The sequence below is a fragment of the Drosophila takahashii genome, chromosome 2R, assembly GCF_030179915.1.
Source record: "Drosophila takahashii strain IR98-3 E-12201 chromosome 2R, DtakHiC1v2, whole genome shotgun sequence".
NCBI lineage: Eukaryota > Metazoa > Arthropoda > Insecta > Diptera > Drosophilidae > Drosophila > Drosophila takahashii.
Genome location: NC_091679.1, coordinates 3,790,001 through 3,812,982, shown reverse-complemented (window position 1 = coordinate 3,812,982; position 22,982 = coordinate 3,790,001). Strand labels below are relative to the sequence as shown.

Sequence of the window (22,982 nt, the reverse complement as noted above, 5' to 3'; positions counted from 1 at the left end):
TCTCAACTCCAGGCCCCTCGGAGCGATCAGCACGGATCCCAACGACGGCGAAGCACTAAGCCCAGGCCATCTCCTGATCGGCGGGCCCCTCCTAGCTCCACCCTCAGCAGCGCTCCCGGACCAAGTCAGCCCAACCTGCTTGCGACGATGGCGCAGTGTCTCGTCTCTCAGGCACAGGTTTTGGCAGCGATGGTCCCGGGAGTACGTCTCACCCCAATGCCGTTTGCCGAGCGTCGCTCTTCCAACCTTTAGCGGAAAACATTCCGAATTTAAAAATTTTATAAGCCTTTTCGAAACTTTTGTTGACAAAGATGACACGCTGCACGATATCGAAAAATTTAACCATCTAATATCGTGTTTGGCTGGAGACGCGCTAGGAACAGTCAGGGCATTCCAAGTTACAGCGAATAATTACCCAAAAGCCCTGGCTAGCCTAAGGCGGGTGTACGATAATGATTGTTTAATTTTTTTTGACAATATATCGACACTGTTTAATCTGCCAAAGATTTCCCAGCCATCAGCTACAGCCTTGAGAAACCTGATCGACACAGTCACAGCGCTATACGATTCTCTTTTGTCCATTGGGGATGACAAACGTATTACGAATGCCATCCTCATCCATCTAGTAATGGGCAAAGTCGATGCAGGAACTAAAAGAAAATGGGAAGAATCGTTAGATTATACTTCGCTTCTCCTTTGGAGCGAGTGTGAGTCGGCCCTGAACAAGCGCTATCAGCATATGGTTGCCGAAGAAGCGTGTAAGCCAAAAATTGTTCAGCAGAGCCAGGCTTATCCTAAGAAGAATGGAAATAGGAGTTTTTCGTTTGTTGCTGCCATAGACGACCCCGAAGTATGTGTGTTTTACAACTCAGCAGAACATCAAGTAGAAAGTTGCACTGCTTTTGCTGCCCTATAAGTTCAGCAAAGTTTCGATTTTGCAAAAAAGGCTCCTTTATGCATTAACTGCCTCCGAAAGGGCCACACGGTAAAAAGGTGCAAATCGAAAAGAAGCAGGTTGTGTAAGTCCTCACACCACACATTGCTGCACATTTATTCGCTATCAAATCTCGCGTTGCCACCTCCTCCTCAGCCCACGCTCTTGCAGAATACTCCATCCACTTCGCATGTTTTGCATGCGACTGCAACGGATTGAGTTATTCTTGCCACAGCCATCGTGAGCGTCCAAACAACAAGTGGCAAATTAGTTTCGGCTCGAGCGTTGCTCGATTCTGGTTCACAAGTAAATTTTGTGACCGATGAGCTCGCGCAGAGACTTCAGATTAAGAAAGAGGACGCGTGTTTGAGCTTGCGGGGCATTGGTGGAACTTACGCTCAAGCAACCAAGAAAATTCGCGAGTGGGTAGCAGTCAATTGTCGTCTGAATTTTACATACTAAAAAATATTTCTGGTTATCATCCAGATCAAACGGTGAACACCAGCGGCTGGAGGGTGCCTGAAAATATTCACTTGGCAGATCCATTCTTCTTCAAGCCCCAAAAAATAGATATGCTTATAGGCGCAGACTCGATCTTTGAACTATTGTCAGTCGGCCAGATAAAGCAAGGGCCTGAGTTTCCCATTTTGCAAAAAACAGTTCTCGGGTGGATAGTGTCAGGAAGATGTGCCTCAAAAAAAATAAAAAATACGGAAAATTTGGTACATCTCAGCTGCCAGGAGGAAGTGTTGGAGTCAATCGACTCAACCCTGCAGAAATTTTGGTCTGTGGAGGACTTGCCGCCCAAGGCCAAGGTCCATACTCCTGAGCAGCAACTTTGTGAGCAACACTTTGAGAAAAACACTCAAAGATTGTCGTCCGGGAGATTTTCGGTTCGTCTGCCGTTCAAATCTGACCCAAACACTCTTGGTTCATCATATGAAGTTGCGAAACGTAGATTTTTGTCGCTTGAAAGAAGATTATCCAAAGATCCTTCTTTAAAAAAGATGTATCTGGAATTCATGGAAGAATATGAAGCGATGGGCCATATGTCTTCTATGAACAATAAAATCCCAGACAGTCCGCACTATTTCATTCCGCACCAATGCGTGCTGCGACCTCAAAGCACCTCGACAAAGTTTAGAGTGATATTCGACGCCTCGAGCCGTTCATCGACGCAGGTCGCGTTGATGGTTGGCCCCACCATTCAAGAGGAGCTGTATTCGACCCTGCTTCGGTTCAGACTGCACAAGTTTGCGCTTGCAACAGACGTAAAAAAGATGTATCGTTAAGTAATGGTTGACGAAGCTGACCGAAACTTTCAGCTCATAGTGTGGAGACGAGATCCATCTGAGTCTCTAAAAATCTTCAAGCTGAACACCGTGACTTATGGTACTTCGCCAGCCCCCTATCTGGCGATTCGGTGTTTAAATCGGCTTGGAGAGATCGCGCAGGATTCGTGTCCAAAAGCCGCCAAGGTCATTCAGAATGACTTTTATGTTGACGATTTGTTGACTGGCGCCAGAAGCGTTGAGGACCTGCTAAGCCTTCGAGACGAAGTTTCTCAGGTATTGCAAGAGGCAGGATTTGAATTGGCAAAGTGGTTTTCTAACTGCCCAGAGTTATCCGCATCTGAAAGCGCTGTCATGCCGCTAACGGCAGACTCAGACGTAACTAAGACCCTTGGCGTGGTTTGGTTGCCGGGTAAAGATTACTTTCAATTTCGGTTGGATGACTCTTTCCTGGATCTTCGTGCGACAAAACGAAACATACTGTCGGTGACTGCCCGACTTTTCGATCCGCTTGGCTTGTTGTGCCCTCTAGTGACTAGGGCAAAAATGTTGTTGCAGGAACTGTGGCTTCGAAAGTTAGACTGGGACGAGTCGCTGCCGATGCAACTGCAGACATCTTGGGAAGCTTTTAAGGGAACGCTGTTGCAACTGCCCAAGATCGAGGTATCGCGATTCGTTCATACAGACGCCAAAGTCCCTGCAGAAATACATGGTTTCGCTGACGCTTCCATGCGAGCATATGGAGCGTGCATCTACGTTCGCACTAGTACCGCTGAAGGTTTAAAAGTATCTTTATTGACAGCAAAATCCAAAGTAGCTCCCCTCAAGACGAAAACTTTGCCCCGCCTTGAGTTGTGCGCAGCTCACCTTCTTGCGGATCTTTATAATCGTGTAAGACCATTGCTTAATTTTCCGATCACAAAGGTGTTCCTATGGACGGACTCGGAGATCACTCTGCATTGGAGTCCGTCGTCCTTGTCGGTTTTCGTCTCAAACCGAGTTGCAGAGATCCAAGAGTGGTCGGAAAAAGCAATTTGGCGACATGTCCCCACGAAAGTAAACCCAGCGGACATCGTGTCACGGGGATGTGACGTTGAGGAACTCACAGCTTCCATTTGGTTCGCTGGGCCGTCGTTTTTGCTCGATGCAGAAAAAGATTGGCCTGTGAATCGACACTTCGAAGTACCTGCTGATGTCGTGTCGATGGAATTACGCAAATCAGCTTTGGCGCTTGTGGTTATCCCTGAGCCTAATTGTGTGCTTCAGAAAATAGAATCCTTTTCGTCGCACATAAAGCTTCTAAGGGTTTTCGTGTCTTTCGGTTTATACAAAGGTGCAAAAAAGTGTCGCAGCCTTTCGAAAAAAGTATTACTCCAAGAGAACTGAATTTTGCGTTCGAGAAAATAGTGGAAGTGATCCAATCTCACGAGTTCAGTGACGACATAGGCAAAATTCGGAAAAATAAACCGGTAGCAACGAATATTCAAAAACTAAGCCCTTTTCTCCAGGAGAAAAAACTAGATTGGTGTTCCTCGACATTGCTGCGAGTTGGGGGTCGGTTATTGAATGCTCCTATCCCGTACGAAGCCAAATTCCCGTTGTTGTTGTCGAAAGGCTCACAGTTTGTTAAAGCCTACGTGTCCTACCTGCACGTCACAAATTGTCATGCTGGCCCTCGAGCTCTTGTAAGTCTGTTGCGAGAAAAGATATGGTTGGTGAATGCGCAGGAAGTTTGCCGCAGAACAGTTCGGTCTTGCATTCGTTGCTTTCGGTGCAAGCCTCAACTCTTGACGCAAATCATGGGGAACTTGCCATCAGACAGACTTCGAGCTGTCCGCCCTTTTAATATCTGTGGTGTTGATTTTTGTGGCCCATTTAACACAACGTATCGTATTCGTGGTAAGCCGCCGTACAAATCATACGTGGCATTGTTTGTATGTTTTGCGTCCAAAGCGGTCCACTTAGAGTTAGTTTCCGACCTCACCACTGATGCGTTTTTGTTGGCATTCCAAAGGTTCGTGAGTCGACGCGGGATTCCGGAGAAGGTGTGGTGCGACAACGCGACGAACTTCGTCGGAGCCGATCGCCACATGAGAGAGTTCCGGGCCCGTCTGGAGGAGCAGGGGGGTATCGCAACATTCGCATCAAGAAGAGGATGCGAGTTTGTGTTTATACCGCCCAGAGCACCTCACTTCGGCGGACTTTGGGAGGCAGGTGTGAAGTCTGCAAAGCACCTGTTCCTTCGGACGGTCGGCGAAGACACCCTGACCGCGGAGGAGCTCGGAACTCTCCTCACCAGCGTGGAGGCCGTTCTCAACTCCAGGCCCCTCGGAGCGATCAGCACGGATCCCAACGACGGCGAAGCACTAAGCCCAGGCCATCTCCTGATCGGCGGGCCCCTCCTAGCTCCACCCTCAGCAGCGCTCCCGGACCAAGTCAGCCCAACCTGCTTGCGACGATGGCGCAGTGTCTCGTCTCTCAGGCACAGGTTTTGGCAGCGATGGTCCCGGGAGTACGTCTCGAGCCTCCAGGCGAAAAACAAGTGGCACCAGGAGGTTCCAAACGTCGCCGTGGTAGCTTTCGTCGTCGTCGCCGAGGACAATCTTCCGCCGCAGCAGTGGATGATCGGTCGGATCGTGGCGGTGTACGTCGGCGCTGACGGCAAGGTCCGAGTGGCGGACGTCAAAACAAAGGATACGACGTATCGGCGAGCGGTCCATAGGCTGGCGGTGCTGCCTGTGGCGTGCTGAAGACGGTGGTCCTTCAGAGGGGGCGGTGTTTGCGCACTTTGCGCTTTTATAATGAACTTTGTTCAATAGTGTAAGGCGGGAGCGGGAGCGCAGTAAAGCTTTTATCGCGCTCGCGAATTCGCCCCGTCTCTCGCCCCTTTCGTTAAGTTAGGCTTAAGCGTTTATATATTGAAATTAAAGAGTTAGTTGTCATATGAATCTCATTGCGCAAACTCCCTTTCGTCGTCGCCAAAATAAAATATCAAATTTCCCTGCAATTACAAGTTTTTGCGTTGTAATACAAAATAGTATTACATTTTCAGGCCAGTCTGCAAAAATACCATTATATTTTTCTCAAAAAGCCCCAACTTTATGGGATTTTATGCCACTGGTTTTTAAAGTTGGATCTGTCTTGAGGAATTAGCTATTTTTTTCTTTTTGTTTATATATGTGCTTTATTTATTGAATCTTCTCTATATCAAATCATAAGAATATAACTTTGATTTCAGTCATGTAGACTGAATCTGGACTAACGGGCCCTAATATATATAGCTGGGCTGGCAGGTCGTTTCGATGTAGACGAGTTCGGTTTGAGACCCGTGTTAGGTTCCTTGCGAGATTATTTGGGTGCAGTGTAAGCTTATTATGGTAGGCCGCTTTCTGCCTTGATATTTCATCTTTAACCGGTGGTATGCCCAGATCCCTGTGGATGTTTTCGTTCCGAACATACCGTGGTGCCCCAGTGATAGTTCGCGGGATTTTTGATTGTGACGTTGCTGTTGCTGTTACTCGCATTCTCCCAAAGCTGGGAGCCGTAAGTTCAAATGGGTTTAAGGGTTGAGTTGTAGAGAAGAACTTTAAAGTCCAGACACAGGGGTGATAGAGAATTTATAATCCAGTGTAGGCTGTTAGCTTTAAGTCTGAGGTAAGTTCTTCGCCAGATTAGGCGTCTGTCGAGGTGGACGCCGAGATATGTTACATCGCTGGCTTGGGGGATCTTCGTACTAATGAATGTTAGAGGGGGCACGATTGTCTATTAGGGGTAATCGTTATATGTTTACACACGATTACCAAATGATCAGCTAGTTAAGCTGTTGCTCTTGTTGGGCATCTCGAGCGGCTTAGGATTGCGGTGTTGTCAGCAAATGTGGACGTAGTCAGCCTTTCGTTCGTAGGAATGTCTGCTGGGTATAGGACAAACAGGGTAGGGCCCAGTGCGCTACCTTGTGGGACTCCGGCTTCAATGTTATACTCGTTGGATGACGTTGCATTGCATCTGCAGTATTGTAACGATTTTGTGCATAAGACCTTCAAGCCACACTCGGTCGAATGCCTGAGAGACGTCGAGAAATATCGCACTACAATATTCCCGATGTTCGAAGGCTTTACGAATTTCTAATGTTATCCGGTTTTCTTGCTAGATGGTTCCGTGGCTTTCTCGAAACCCGAATTGATGTGCCGGGATCACGTTTTGTTCTCTTAAATATGGTGTTATGTGCGTGAGTAGGTTTCGGTATCATTATAACCACAGACTTTTTCCATTTTTTAGGGTAGTAGCCAAGTTTAGTGATCCCGTTAAATAGTTTGCATAAAACATCCACTGCGCAGTTTGGAAGTTTAATTATCATTTTTGGGGTTATTAGGTCGCCCCCCTGGGCCCTTCTTCGATTTTAATTGCTTCCTGATGACATAAGCAATTTCAGGAGCTTGAAACAAAATCGGGTTAATTGCAGTTTCAGAGCTAAGCGGCGGTAGTTGAAAAGAGTTTGTAGCGGCGTTTGGCTGAAATACATTTTGTAGGTGCAAAGCAAATGTTTCGGCTCTGTCTTCGTCACTGCGGGCCCAAGTACCACGAGAAGTTTCTAATAGGAGTGACTGATTCTATCGGAGAGCTTAAATTTGGGTGGGCTCTCCACAAGGTATGCTTTGTGCTGGTCGGCGACAGTATCTCGATGTACCGGCGCTGCGCAAGCTCTTCTTCTTGCTTAAGGCTTTTGGTGGCTTCATTAAAGAATGGGCGATTTGCAAAATTGCCAAGCTCGTCGTAGGCGTCGTTTTTCTCGAACTAGTTGTTCGATTTGCGGATTAGTTATGTAATGGCTGCTACGCACAATTGTCTCTTCTGGTGTTGAGATTTTGGCTGCTGCCACGAGTACCGACTCCAGGGCATCAGCACAGAAGTCGATTTCATTCTCAGTGTTAAACTGTGGTGTAGGCTCAATGTGGGAACTTACGTACTTTTTGTACTTTAGCCAGTTAGTTCTATGCGAGGTCAGCCTGAAGGTGTGCTCGATTGTATTGGGGCTTTGAAGGAGAGTTATTAAAACAGGCGAGGGATCCGATGATAAGTCCGATAGCGATTTGGCGCTTGCTAAATTTCTTGGGATGCTCTTGGTCACAGCGAAGTCAATTACGTCCGGAAGTTTTCTGGGGTCAGCTGGCCAATATGTGGGGCTGCCAGGAGAGACATAGTCGAGTTTGTTATTTATGATCGCTTTATACAGTTGCCTTCCTTTGGGGGTCACGAGTGCGTGTGCTTGGCGTTGTAGTCTCCTCCTGCTAAAAAGCGATCTCCGAGTGAATTTTAGAAGTCCGAGAATTGCTTTTCAGTTATTGTAAAATGCGGGGGGCAATAGACAGCGGCTATAGTGATACTGCCGTTGCCTGCTTGTAATTTTATAGATGTAGCCTGCAAATAATTTGTTGCAAACCTCTGATGAAAGTGGTGATTCATGCGTTCCCTGATTAAGATTCCTGTTTCTCCGTGGGCCTTGCCATCCGGATGATCTGTGCGTCCTCTTATTTGGAAGTTGTATTTACTTGTGAGATGAGTTTTTGCCAGCAGAATTACATCTATTTGGTTTTCATTGAGGAATTGAGTTATTTTAAGTTTTTGCCGTGAAACGCCATTGGCAATCCACATGGATATTCGAAGGCAAACATTTATTTAGATTGTTGGGAAGTGAGCAAATTTATTAAAATGTTTTGATTTTGCATAAGGTTTTGCATTGTTGTTTTCATAAGAGACATACATTCCATCATACGCTGTTATGGTTTCGATGGTGTTTGGTATTTGTCCTATTACTTGATGAGGTGTTATTATATTCTACTCGGAGCATTGAGCTTGTTGGATCCCCGTCTGGTTGGCAAGTCCTGTTTTTAGGGCACTGGCGTATGAAACTCCCCCATTTGTGTTGAGGGGCACAAATGAAAATCTGGCTGCTTTTGGAAAGAAAACATCAGGGATGGCTTTGGATTGCACGTATGCATTTTGTGCATTCTGGAACCGTGCATATTTAGCTTGTTGAAACTGACTCTTCAACTCTTTATAGCAGGGACCGTAACTGTTATAAGTTTTATTTTAAAAATCACAGTTTAACAGTTATTTTCTGATTTGTAAAGTAAAACTCAAGGAATAATTGTTATTTTTTGAGTTTTATAATAAAAGTTGACAAGTAACAGTTATTCAAAAATAAAACTCAAACTTGATTTATGGCGATTTTGTGAGTAAAATAAATTTTAAAAAAATATAGGTATAAAATATTCGCGGTTGCCTTTTTTAACAAATTTTTAGTAAGTTATATAAAACAAAATGTCAAGGGAATAACTGTTATTCATAAAAATCAAAAAATAACAGTTTTTTTTGAGTTTTATTATAAAAATCAAAAAATAACAGTTATTTTTTGAGTTTTATTATAAAAATCAAAAAATAAAAGTCATTACGGATTTGTAAACTACAATGGCTAAGAAAAAATTTGGTGTATTTAAAAAATTTTTAGGACCCTTCTAGATGCGTGATTTTTTTTGTATGAAAAATTTACAATAACAGTTATTTTCGGTCCCTGCTTTATAGACCGGGCAGCCTCTGTAGTTTGCGGTATGGTTTTCTCCACAGTTAGCGCATTTCATCGTCTTTGGGTCTTTTTTGCTTGCAGGGCACGGTTCGGAGTTGTGGAAGCCTCCACAAGCAACGCAGACGGATCGAAGCCCGCAGTTGTTTTTGGTGAGGCCGTACTCTTGGCAGGTTATACATTATGCGGTTCTTCGACAGTAATCCTTCTATGCAACAGGAAGTGTAGTTTGTAGATCGGGTGCACTTTATTTTTCTTCAAGGCTCTGCTTTTAGGCTCCAGTTTTATTTATTTTATAAGTCATCCCAACGCTAAAAGCTTCGAGCTTATTATTAATGCGCTAGTCACAAAAACGTATCAACTAAGGTAAACATATATAAACTTATTATCTAATAACCCGGATCGCCCAGAGGTATTACTGGCCGGGACTCTTTCGTGATGTAGCCAAGTATGTTCGCAAGTGCGACACTTGTCAACGGTACAAGGTAAGCCAAACCAAACCAGCGGGTAAGATGTTCACTAGGCAGATCAGTGAGCCCTTTGACACTGTATGCGCCGACTTAATTGGACCCCTTCCACGGTGTAAGAGCGGTAATAGTAAGCTGCTCGATGCCTTTTCAAAATGGGTTGAATTAGTTCCCCTAAGAAAAGCTACTTCGGCACACCTTGTGAAATCCTTTCGGGAGAGGATTTTGAATCACTTTGGGATTCCCCGTACGTTTGTTTGCGACAACGGGACCCAATTCACAAGTCGGTCTTTTAAAGCTTTCTGCAAACAGGCGGGAAGGGAGATCCAGTATAGCAGCGTTTCTGACTCCACCGGATTCAGCCCGGCGTTTATTATACAAGGCAGAGAGCCAAGACTCCCAGGGGACTTGTACGACGAAGTCACGCCGGGACCAAGCCATGTTCCAAGACCACCCGTCGCGAAAGCGGAGTTGCTGCGCGACGTGTTTAAGACGGCGCGCGTGGAGACCAACTTTGGGATCGCTGGTCTTCGCAAAGCAGCATCACTTGTCCAGGGCGGCGGATAACTTTGCTGCAAAGATAGCACCCAAATAAGAGGGGCCGTACAAGGTGGTAAGATTCGTTTCGGCCACGATCGTGCGTTTACAGCACACACGAACTAAACAACGCAGGACAGCATCGCTCGGAGACCTAAAGGAAGCAGTCGACGATCCGGAGACCCAGAGTCCGGTAGCGCTCGAACAGGACAGCCCAGACGCAGCGAAGACGACAGAGCATGTTTAGGGTCGGGTGCCCTAAACTCCAAGTCAGAAAGCCCGCACCGCGGCCTCATCGTAGAGAAAATATATTTATCAAGCCAGCGGTCGAGTGACGCTCAAAAGAACCCTGGCCGAGGCAAGAGCCAATTCACATGGACCACTGTGACAAGAGCCAAGTTTGAGTCAGTGGGGGCCACTTGCTGGAGGGTGCGCCTTCCCAACGTCCCCACTCCCCTCAGGGGAAACTCAATGCTCCCAGTGCCCACTGTAGCTTAGCCCCTCTAACTACAAACTAACTAAAACTAAAACGGTTACCCCCTTTTTCACGAACTAAAACTAATAAAAGGTTATTTTCCCAACAGACATGGCAGCAGGCGAATTCCCCGACTGGACGCACCTGGTGAGGTGCGTGGAGGAGGCCATTGGGCTGTGCCCTGGCCAGTACGCCGAGCCAAGTGTCCCCGCCGCCACACTAGAAGAAGCCCCCCAACGTGGCCAAGACGCACCCAGCTCGGACCACGCCATGGAGTCTGAGGAGGCTCCAGTCATGGACGATTTCGCGGGCCATGTATGGCGCGTCCAGGACAACGGACCCAGCGCAGTCCTGGAGAAGATGGACCCTAACGAGGTCATACTCAGATACGCGGATGGGAAGGGCAGCGTCTCGGCTACTACATCGCCGACACCCCCCTTGGAGACGATCGAGCCCTCCAACGAGGAGGACCTGCGTGCCACCCTGGACCTGCCACTGGATGGCGAGATGCCCGACCTCGTTCCAATCGACACCCCTGGAGAGGATACGGAACTAGTCCAGGCCGCCACACCTCCGCCGATTGCCCATCCCGAGGCCGACCTCCCGCTCATGTTCGCGAGCTGGGCCGAACACGTTGAGTTCTTTGGAAGAGCTCGATTGACGCTGACGAGGAATTTTTGGTGCGGAAAAGAGTGGGCGATTTTGCCACTCCGGGAATATAAGATAGCGGAAAACAAGGAGAAGCCAAGCACTGCCCAACGTGAAAAACCCCAGGACACCCGCGCTACCGGAAAGCAGCGGAACACCCAGTCGTCGAGTGGCGCATGACGAGGAGAAAAGCAACAGAGGATTGTGGACAATAGTGGTGCCGGCCCAGGGCCAGCGGCGGAGCACCAAGTTTGCACGCGGAACCCTTACGTGTATGTGTGTATGCGAGAGCGAGACGGGTGAGTGCCAAATCAGTGAGACCGCAACGAGTGGCCAACGACGCCAAGCCAGCCAAAAGGGGCAGTATGTGCACTTAGAAATCTCGGCAGGCCTCGATGCGGTATCACTGGGTAGAATCCGGCTAGATAGGCCATAACCTTTGCTTAAATAAAACCTAACACCATGTAACCCTAATGAAACTGAAAACCTCACCTCAAAACGCCAAAAATGGGAAATATAAAACACTGTAGCCAAACATGAAGAACTCACATCCCAAATACTGTATACATTTAAATAGATCTAAAATCTAGAATATTTAAAAAAAACTGTCCAATAAACAGCAAAGATTACCACCCCCGATTTATTTAACCAGATATTTTGTCAGAAGTCAGGCTCAGCCGACCGCATAACTTGTTCCGACAGCGAGTGCTGGCGGCTCTCCATGTAAGGCAGTCACATGGCCTAGAATTGCCAGGCGTCCCCTAATCGATTCCCTCTCGGTCTCCTCGTGGCGAGTGCCGCGAGCCAAATCCAGTACGCGCTACCGCCGAACCCACCCCTTCGCTCTTTGTTGATGCTTAAATCAAATCGAAACTGTGTTTTACTCAGTAACCCGGTGGCTGACACACTCCATCTCACGTCAGCCCACCGCTCATCGAAGACCCTAGTCTCAATCTTCATAAATTTGTCTGTAAAGAGATCCTGGCGTGACCGAGCTTGACCCCAGCCTAAGAAACTACTTCACACTAGGATATGATTTTTATACCCTTACAGAGGGTATTATGATTTCAGTCAGAAGTTTGCAACGCAGTGAAGGAGTCGTTTCCGACCCCTAAAGTATATATATCAAGTATAAAGTATATATGTATATCAGTCTTCTTCCTATTGCTGGTAGTAAATAAATCGGAACCGACCGGATCAGGTAACTATATCTTATAGCTCCCATAGAAAGGATCAAAAACAAAAACGTTAAACAAATTCTAGCTTCGGTGTTTTTTAAAATATTACCTTCTACTCTTGGAAATATTATTATTTTAAATAATTCATGTGCATAAAGTTAGCAGTGCAACTTTTGATTTTCAAAAATTTTTTTTTCCTATAATTTGCCGTTAATTATCCGTAAATTATTCGTGAAAGAAAAAAATTTGCCGCTCAATTATTTTAAAAGTTATTGGATGCTCTGCTAACTTGATATCAAGTTAGCAGTGCACTTTCTCAATCTTTGACTTTTCCAACATTTTTTTTTCCAGAAATTTGCCGTTAATTATCCGTAAATTATTCGTGAAAAAATCAAATTTGTCGCTCTTCTCTAAATATTTTTTTTTGTAAATAATGTTATTGCTCTGCTAACTTGATATCAAGTTAGCAGTGCACTTTCTCAATCTTTGACTTTTCCAACATTTTTTTTTCCAGAAATTTGCCGTTAACTATCCGTAAATTATTCGTGAAAAAATCAAATTTTTCGCTCTTCTCTAAATATTTTTTTTTGTAAATAATGTTATTGCTCTGCTAACTTGATATCAAGTTAGCAGTGCACTTTCTCAATCTTTGACTTTTCCAACATTTTTTTTTCCAGAAATTTGCCGTTAATTATCCGTAAATTATTCGTGAAAAAATCAAATTTGTCGCTCTTCTCTAAATATTTTTTTTTGTAAATAATGTTATTGCTCTGCTAACTTGATATCAAGTTAGCAGTGCACTTTCTCAATCTTTGACTTTTCCAACATTTTTTTTTCCAGAAATTTGCCGTTAATTATCCGTAAATTATTCGTGAAAAAATTAAATTTGTCGCTCTTCTCTAAATATTTTTTTTTGTAAATAATGTTATTGCTCTGTTAACGTGATATCAAGTTAGCAGTGCACTTTCTCAATCCTCGACTTTTCCAACATTTTTTTTTTCAGAATTTAGTTTCAGAGTTTATTTATATGTAAAATATTCGTAAAAAAACAGTTTGTTTTTATATATTTATTTCAGTTTATTATATAGTTACAACGAATTATAACAGTTAGTAACATAAGACCTTAATCTAATTATAAATTAAAAAAGCTTTAAAGTTTTGCATATATAAGCAATTCTGGCTTGACCATATTATTTTTGGGACTATAAGGATTTTTTTGTAAATCGTCATAAACTGTCCAATGTGCGTTCCTTCGTGCAAAAGCCTTATAATGACAAACAGTGTCGGTTACTTTCGTTGTAACTGATGGCCCTACAAAATCCACAAACCCTACCAATTCATACATTGCATCACATTTGGGACTTTTAAAAGTAGTAGGTAATGCTGAAATGTCCAGGGGATAGTCTATATCCACGCCGATCAGCACAATGTTTCCTAAAAATAGAAAAAACATTTTATATTTATATTTTGTAAATAAAATTATTTATATTACCAATCTCATGAACGCTGTTTGTGTTGACATTACCGCAGGAATTCTCTTGACATTTGGTCCCATCAAGGACGACATGATCTTGGATAACAACAGAAAGATTTCCTACTAACTCTTTGGATGTAATGGTAATTGTGGGGAACTCAGTTATTCTAGGACTGCAGCCAGACGGACAAATTGATATTTCAGTAAAGGATGGAGTTGCCTTAAATATGAAATTGGCCAGACTAACTACATTGCAAGTGCAATCAATATTTTCAATATGACCCCGTTTCGGTTCTTTTTTAAAAAATGCTAACATAGTTTCTGCTCTCTTTTTATATGTCATTGAATCTATTTGATGGTCAAAGACATGCATGACAACATTAAACATTTTATTATCATGCCTTTCGCTTGCTAGGTATTCTTTGATTTTTTCAAAGTCCGATACTCCAGCGATGAGCAATTGGAAAATGCTATCAAATGGACATGTGTTGTTAAGCGAGAACTTTGAATTTCCTATTGTGACGAGACCTAAAGAAGAGTTGGATCCATTTTTAAGGACAGGCAAAGGGCAGCACTTAGAACTGAAGAGATCATTTATGTTTCCATGTTCGTTGTTTAAATAAAGAACGCGTTTTCTTTTATACGTTTTTTGTCCCAAACCTCTCCAGTTTTCAATTGCGTTTAACGCAACTCTTGGTGAATTTACCGAGCTGTCAAAACATTCTTGGCAAACAATAATTTCCTTGCCGTCTTCCTCCAAAAACTTTCCGAACTGAACCTCTTTTTGACACAGGTAGCATGTTCCAGATGGGGATTGGAAATTTGGATCAGATGTGACGCTCTTACTGTTGATGTAATCCTCTTGATTCATATTTTCGGAACTAGTGATACTTTCATGTACTTCATTCTCGATTTCCGAATAATTTGTTTTTTTTTCTTTTAGGGAGCAGTCAATAAGCTTTGTACTTCCGTTAAAGTACTTTATAAGCTTTTCTACACCAAGGTCAATTCTGCATCTAGATTGCAGAACTCTATTTTTAATAGAATTGAATTCGACTTCCACTGGTGCGCTGCTCGCTGGTATCCTACCATATCCAAAACGCGGTTGAACAATGGAAGACCACATAGGAATAGTTCTAATATGTCTTAAAAGGCGCTTTGAAAGTGTTAGGCACTCTCGAGGGTTCAGATCGTCGCCTTCCTCATTTCGAAGAATATTATCGACTTCTTCTTTAAGGGAAGCAGCCCAATGCGCAAGGTATCCGTTTTTTGAATCTGAAATGTTATTCTCAAAACTATTTTGATAAAACTCTAGAGCTGTGGAATATATATACACATTAATGTTTAATTATTTGATAAGCTATATAATTAATTTACCTGAATTATTCTTCGTTTCTGTTTCAGTGGCGTCCAAGATGCATTCAACTTCTTTTTGAATTGGTGATGGATCCTTGGCACGGCTTTCAATTAGTTTTACCGATTCCTTCAGAATTGTTGCTCCTTCTCCGCCTTTTTTTGACAATGATATTATAAGCAGAGCTTTTATAATAGTTCCAGCTTCTGTCGGATTGGTACACATAATAAGCTGGCCGATTCCAATCAAATAGAACCGTTTTACTGTTTTTTTCTCATTTTTTAAGAAATCAGCCCAGTTCTTTAAGTAGTGGGCAACGTCGATCCGAATGTACGACCTGGGTAAATTTTCCGACATACAGGCTTCAGCGTACCCTTCTATTGTATCGCACGTAGCAAATGCAAGGCAGGAAGCTGATAGCAAAGCCCTGGACGAGTCGCATACCTGAAAGGAATTTGTAATTATTTTAATGCTTTACTTTAAAATGATTGTTCATTTTTGTTAATTACCACTTCTTTTGGATACTGCGCTCCCGATTGAATCCAGCTTAAGAGCCAAGATAGTATTGTCACTGTATCTTGCTTTTCTGTTATTATTGATGATACCACAAACTGTCCAAAAGAACCGTGTATAACGGCAATGTGCAGAAATATATGTTGCGATTTTTGTCCGTCTACATGCATATACTCCACAAATCTACCTCCAGATGCATCAATGCACAGTCTACTCGTTTTTCTCAACTTGTTGTAGACGCGAATCTGGTGTGGAGACCAAAAATGAACTTTAACGGGATCCTTTCCAATTTCACGAATTGCTTCTTCACCGCTTGGACTTCGTTTAAGATCCGAAATGGCGTCTAGTGGATCGGATTTTCGGTGCATCCTTTTAGAGGCTTCATGTTTTGCAGTCCTGCAAACCGAGGCCTTGTATAGGTGTGGGGGCTCGACAGTATCATTCTCTCCCATCATGTTGTCAGCATTTCTTGCTCTGTAAAACAGAGTGGATTCCGTTTCTAAAGTTGAAACCACTTGCTGTCGAGTTTCTCCGCGAAGCTGTCGCTTTCCACATGCCTTATCACCTTGACTCGCTGAGCAGACGACTTTCAGGACTCTGTCACTTTCAAGCTGTGGCAATATTTCAGCTTTCAGTCTACTGCCACATTTGCAATGTCCTACAATTATTAAAAAGTAGTTATATTAAATTTAACTTTGGAATCCAAAGGAACAGGTCAAAAATAAAATGTTATTCACTCACCTTGAAAATTGCCTGATTGTTTGTCAGAGCTTATAAAATGGTTTTGAAAATGGTACCCGTGGGACAGTCGAAATTCGTCGTAGATTCGCTTGGAAAATAGTTCTGTCCATTTTTTTGGTTGAAGGATATTTATAATCCTTTGGTAAACTTCGCCGTTTTTAGTTTTACAATTTCGGACGGTCTGGATAATCAAGTGGTCGAATTCCGTTTTTTCAAAGGACAGAACAAATTTAAATTCTTTTTCATGCTCTGCCGACTGTTCAGACTCGACTTCAGAGTCATTGTTATTGAAATCCTCTTGGTCTAAATCACGTGGTGGCTCCTTACCAATTAAGAGTGCTTTCAAGCCAAATCGATTGTTAACCACGTAGGAATATAAAGTGTCCGATTTGATTTTATTATTAAGATCTTTGGAAATTTCCTTCCACACCGGATTTGAAGCAGAAACAATATTAAAATCGGTGGAAATTATTTCTTCCTTTCTATTTAATATTGTGCTAACAACCAAGTCGCTGCCGACTGCCGGTGGTCGACCTGCTGGCATTTTGATCAAGCAAACAAGTTGTTCCACGAATATCACTCTATGTTACGTTTAAACTTTTTTTTTATATTTCTTGCACTTTGCACCAAAAATATATTATATTTTATATTTTTAAACATAATTTTAATATCTCTCGCGACAAAATGGATATTATGATAATATATATATATGGGAATAATATTAAACAGTATTAAAAACTCTTTAAAATGACTAGTTCTTATATTTTTATTAATAATATATGTAAATAATATAAATAAATTTTTAGGGTATACTTGCGTTTTCTCAGGTAAATTCCTTGTATGGCACTACACTAATGTTCAGGTTTTTAAAACTTTAAACAAAATTCACAAGCAAGTAACCGCACAGATTAAATATAAAAAAAAACAACAAAATTTATTTTAAAATTTAAATTCAACAAGCTTGAAAAAATAGTAAGTCTTTAAAAAGACTCTAAACCAATTTTACAAGGATGCGCAATATAAATCACAACGCCACTTCACTTTATGTCCTTGTGAAACCTTGTGAATAGTCACAACACTTAATGCACTTATACACCAACACTTAGAACACTACACAAAATTTTGCAAGTCTTAAAAAAGACTGTCAGCAAAATTCACAAGGATGAACAAAACACAAAGACACAGACTATCGTGCAATGCCTCTTCGCTTTAATTCACGGTTCACAATTATACTGGTACACTGTAATCGTTTTTAAATAGCGCGCACAACTTTTCACTTCACTTTTCACAAAAAAATAGACTAATCGTGCGTTTGGGTGTGGTTTTTTATACCTAATATGAGATTCGAGGAGGAAAGCGATTTTTCAAATTGCGACAAGTGTTTCAGGTTTAAAATTGGAGCAGGTTGCGGAAATACCTGCTACAAATAATGGTTAACCCTTCACACAGGTACCAACATATTTAAACCTTTGAGACTGGCGAGCCATTCATATTTATAAATGTATCTACCTGCTAAAAATGTTGATGTTTGAATTACCTGATTTAGATTTGCATAACCTCTTGGACGACTCTCATGTCGTAACTTAATCATGTAATTAACGGATAATTACCGGCAAATTTTGCAAACAATTTTTTAGAAAAGTCGAAGATTGGGTGGGGTGATCTGTTAACTTGATATCAAGTTACAGAGCAATAACATTATTTACAAAAAAAAATATTTAGAGAAGAGCGACAAATTTGATTTTTTCACGAATAATTTACGGATAATTAACGGCAAATTTCTGGAAAAAAAAATGTTGGAAAAGTCAAAGATTGAGAAAGTGCACTGCTAACTTGATATCAAGTTAGCAGAGCAATAACATTATTTACAAAAAAAAATATTTAGAGAAGAGCGACAAATTTGATTTTTTCACGAATAATTTACGGATAATTAACGGCAAATTTCTGGAAAAAAAAAATGTTGGAAAAGTCAAAGATTGAGAAAGTGCACTGCTAACTTGATATCAAGTTAGCAGAACAATAACATTATTTACAAAAAAAAATATTTAGAGAAGAGCGACAAATTTGATTTTTTCACGAATAACACTATGCAGCATCAAAAATTTACCTCGATGGATGCTATATTTTTGGATTCGTTACGAATTCCAAAGTTAAACTGCGTTTTCCAAAAAGTTCCCCGACGCAAGGATTCTTAGCAAAAGGACCTCAAAGTTCGAAAAATGCTGAAATTGGCCAACTTTCCGGAGCTCTCAGAGGCAAACGGATACATTGTTTAATTTGGTGTTAAAGTTTTTTAAAAGATATACTCTTTATCTTTCAAAGCCCATACTTTGAATAATTATAGGATTTTTATTAAGGGAGAAACAAGTTTTAGAAAACATAGTCAAAAAACATAAAAGCATACAGCTTCGGTCAAAATAGTAGTAGTGTTGCCGTCCTGTGTTTTTAAAAGTTTGTTGTTGTGACTTTTTTTTATCCAATGAGTCTAATAGTACAATTATAATCAATACAATATTACCAGAAGAAGATGAATTACAACAACAAACTTTTAAAAACACAGGGCGGCAACACTACTTCTATTTTGACCGCACCTGTATGTTTTTAAGTTTTTTGACTATGTTTTCTGGAATTTATTTCTGTCTTAAAAAAAATCCTAATATTATTCTAAGTATGGGGCTTGAAAGATAAAGAGTGTATCTTTTAAAAAACGTTAACATCGAATCAATCCATGAATCCGTTTGCCTCTGAGAGCTCCGGAAAGTTGGACAATTTCTGCATTTTTCGAACTATGAGGTCCTTTTGCTAAGAATCCTTGCGTCGGGGAACTTTTTGGAAAAAGCAGTTTAACTTGGGAATTCGTAACGAATACAAAAATATAGCATCCATCGAGGTAAATTTAAAAAGCACTAAAAATGCTGCACAGTGTAATTTACGGACAATTAACGGCAAATTTCTGGAAAAAAAAATGATGGAAAAGTCAAAGATTGAGAAAGTGCACTGCTAACTTGATATCAAGTTAGCAGAGCATCCAATAACTTTTAAAATAATTGAGCGGCAAATTTTTTTCTTTCACGAATAATTTACGGATAATTAACGGCAAATTATAGGAAAAAAAATTTTTGAAAATCAAAAGTTGCACTGCTAACTTTATGCACATAGTCCTGTACCTTTTCCACTTTTTTTCGCGCTTTTATTGTCAACTTAATCTTATTATTAAGCTATGGTTTAGCTGAGTGTTTGATCACTTTGCTTTTGACTGGAACAAAATGATCATACAGGTAGCTAATATTGTTTTGAAGCTCTGTGAGCTGCTGCTCTACCGTTGGGGATATCACTTTGCTTTTGACTGGAACAAAATGATCATACAGGTAGCTAAAATTGTTTTGAAGTTCTGTGAGCTGCTGCTCTACCGTTGGGGATATTAAAATGTTATTCCAGTTGCAAATGTCAAGTTCGGCCATAAGCAGGTCATAGTCAATATTCTTGAAGTCTCTAAAAACTAACGATTCGGCTGTATGTCGCAGGTCAAAGTTGTAGGTCAGATATATAAGATCATGTTTTGAGAACGATGGGACGAAAAGTTGATCATATACATATACTTTATATAATATATAGTTTTTGCGATACCTTTCGATTGGTGTATCACTCATTATGATCGGACCATCACAGCAGATTTTCAATTCTGCGGCTATATATAGTAGTCGCCTTCGCACACTCTCCTGGTGCGCTTCGTCACCACATGGACTGCCGTCCAAGTGATAATATATATATATAACATATATATATATAGAATGTCATACACAAAGAAAACATCTAATAAAGAACTGCATGTTTTGGTAAAATTTGTTGGAAACACAGAATTTACTAGCGTCATACCTATTGATTCCATTTCGCTTTTAAGATGTGTTTCCCGCAACATGTTACTATTAAGATCTCCAGCTAATAAAAAGACTGTATAACTTAAAGACATATCTGTTAACGACTTAATAACGTCACTATTTTTGAGTTTCCTAACTGTGAATACGCTTTAAAACGCGCCCAAATGAATACACGAGGTTAATGTTCAATGATTTACATTATTTTCACTATTTCGTGCGCTTTAAAAAGTCATCTCCGAATATCAGCAGCATACTAACGTTCTCTTCGCGGCCTCGCACAAACCAAAGCTACGCAAGTAACGGTTCTGTTATGCAGCTGATTTGGAGATGGAATACCCTTTAATCGGGCTTATTTGTCTTAGGCAAGATTTCGGCGACAACAACTATAGTTAATGTTGCAACGTGTGCGGTAAATGCATTGGATAAGAATTTTCTTTGGTGTGTATTGGCTAGTAATTTCAAGAAAGAAGTACTCTATTGGACTACTATAGGGATGCTTACATATAAACTTGCACTTTAATTGTTTGCAAACATATATGGACACGGTTGCCATCGCCTGGAACTTCTCCTGGAGGGTGATAAGGACGCGGGTCTCACTTTCTCGCAGCTCGCTGGAAAGAATCTCCTTCTGCTCCAGTGCTGCCATTTTGTCCTTTTTCCGGACAGATCTGTCCTTTTTTAACGGATTCATCCGGAAAAAATTTCAAACATCCCCTATACGGATATCTGTCCTTTTTTCAAAAATAAAGTTTTGAGTGCTATTTTTGTTAGTCAAAAGAGTATAAACCTGTTTTTAAATGCTAAAACGCCTTTTAACTATCATTCTTACAGTTCGGCATTAAAAAAATAATTATTTTTACAAATTATCAAAGAGGAAAACATTTTAAAAATTTCTCAATTTTTACTTTCTGCTTTTTTGTCAGAAAAAATTTCAGATTTGAACAACTCTTATTTGGGTTTGACGCAGATATTGAATATTTTTGTATTACCAATGCAGTTACTTGAAATGCTTATATTTTAATAATTTTAGATTATTACGCATACGCACAAAAATTTACCATGGTAAAATGATCAAACGAAGAAGGTTGTGATTCGGGCGCAGGAGATCATTACATAATTAAATTTAAAAGAAAATCCATTTAAATTAAGTAAATATATAACCCATTGGTAAAAACAAAAAAAAATAAAGGCGCATTTATTTTTTTCCTTTTTTAAATTTTTTGCCTTTTTTCCCTGTTTTTTTGCTTATCTGTCCTGTTTTTTAAGCTGAGTGATGGCAGCACTGTTCTGGAGTATCTGAGTTAAGGATTCATCAGATCGCTGGCTCGCTTTCAAATCCGTGTTGGTTTTTTCCTGCAGACGCTGACATGTTGCTGTTGAGTGCGTTTTGGGTGTTTTGTTGAGTTGAGTGATTTTGTTTCGCAGTTATTGCTTAGTGTTTTGTTTTTGTATATTGCCAGTGAGTGTGTGTGGAGTTTTCAGCTTCTTTTCACTTTTTCACTGTTGGCTTTTATTTAACTTTCCTTCTTCTCTTTCTTTCGTAGGCCTTTATATAAGCTTGTGGACCAATATAAGCTTGGGAACGTTTCATGGATATTTTTTTGTAAGCTAGTGCTATTATACCCATGCAGAGGGTATTCTAATTTTAGTCAAATGTTTTCAACGCAGTAAAGGAGACGTTTTCGACCATAAGCAGGTCATAGTCAATATTCTTGAAGTCTCTAAAAACTATCGATTCGGCTGTATGTCGCAGGTCAAAGTTGTAGGTCAGATATATAAGATCATGTTTTGAGAACGATGGGACGAAAAGTTGATCATATACATAGACTTTATATAATATATAGTTTTTGCGATACCTTTCGATTGGTGTATCACTCATTATGATCGGACCATCACAGCAGATTTTCAATTCTGCGGCTATATATAGTAGTCGCCTTCGCACACTCTCCTGGTGCGCTTCGTCACTTCATGGACTGCCGTCCATAGTGATAATATATATATATATAACATATATATATATATATATATATATATATAATGTCATAAACAAAGAAAACATCTAATAAAGAACTGCATGTTTTGGTGAAATTTGTTAGAAACACAGAATTTACTAGCGTCATACCTATTGATTCCATTTCGCTTTTAAGATGTGTTTCCCGCAACATGTTACTATTAAGATCTCCAGCTAACAAAAAAACTGTATAACTTAAAGACATATCTGTTAACGACTTAATAACGTCACTATTTTTGAGTTTCCTAACTGTGAATACGCTTTAAAACGCGCCCAAATGAATACACGAGGTTAATGTTCAATGATTTACATTATTTTCACTATTTCGTGCGCTTTAAAAAGTCATCTCCGAATATCAGCAGCATACTAACGTTCTCTTCGCGGCCTCGCACAAACCAAAGCTACGCAAGTAACGGTTCTGTTATGCAGCTGATTTGGAGATGGAATACCCTTTAATCGGGCTTATTTGTCTTAGGCAAGATTTCGGCGACAACAACTATAGTTAATGTTGCAACGTGTGCGGTAAATGCATTGGATAAGAATTTTCTTTGGTGTGTATTGGCTAGTAATTTCAAGAAAGAAGTACTCTATTGGACTACTATAGGGATGCTTACATATAAACTTGCACTTTAATTGTTTGCAAACATATATGGACACGGTTGCCATCGCCTGGAACTTCTCCTGGAGGGTGATAAGGACGCGGGTCTCACTTTCTCGCAGCTCGCTGGAAAGAATCTCCTTCTGCTCCAGTGCTGCCATTTTGTCCTTTTTCCGGACAGATCTGTCCTTTTTTAACGGATTCATCCGGAAAAAATTTCAAACATCCCCTATACGGATATCTGTCCTTTTTTCAAAAATAAAGTTTTCAGTGCTATTTTTGCTAGCCTTTTAACTATCATT

General features: G+C 41.0%; 1 protein-coding gene across 3 annotated transcripts in view; it reads left to right on the top strand.

Annotated features, from left to right (window-relative positions):
• The window catches only part of LOC138912460 (inactive dipeptidyl peptidase 10), a 591,726-nt gene that overhangs the window by 131,344 nt on the left and 437,400 nt on the right, over positions 1-22,982 (top strand). The window contains exon 1 of one of the 3 annotated variants that reach the window (XM_070213363.1): positions 22,523-22,633. The exons of the other annotated variants lie outside the window; for them this stretch is intronic. Within the exon in view, the coding sequence (XP_070069464.1) occupies positions 22,609-22,633 (25 nt within the window). The 5' untranslated portion in view covers positions 22,523-22,608. Of the gene's footprint in view, positions 1-22,522; positions 22,634-22,982 lie in introns of those variants that run through there. 3 annotated transcript variants of the gene reach the window in all.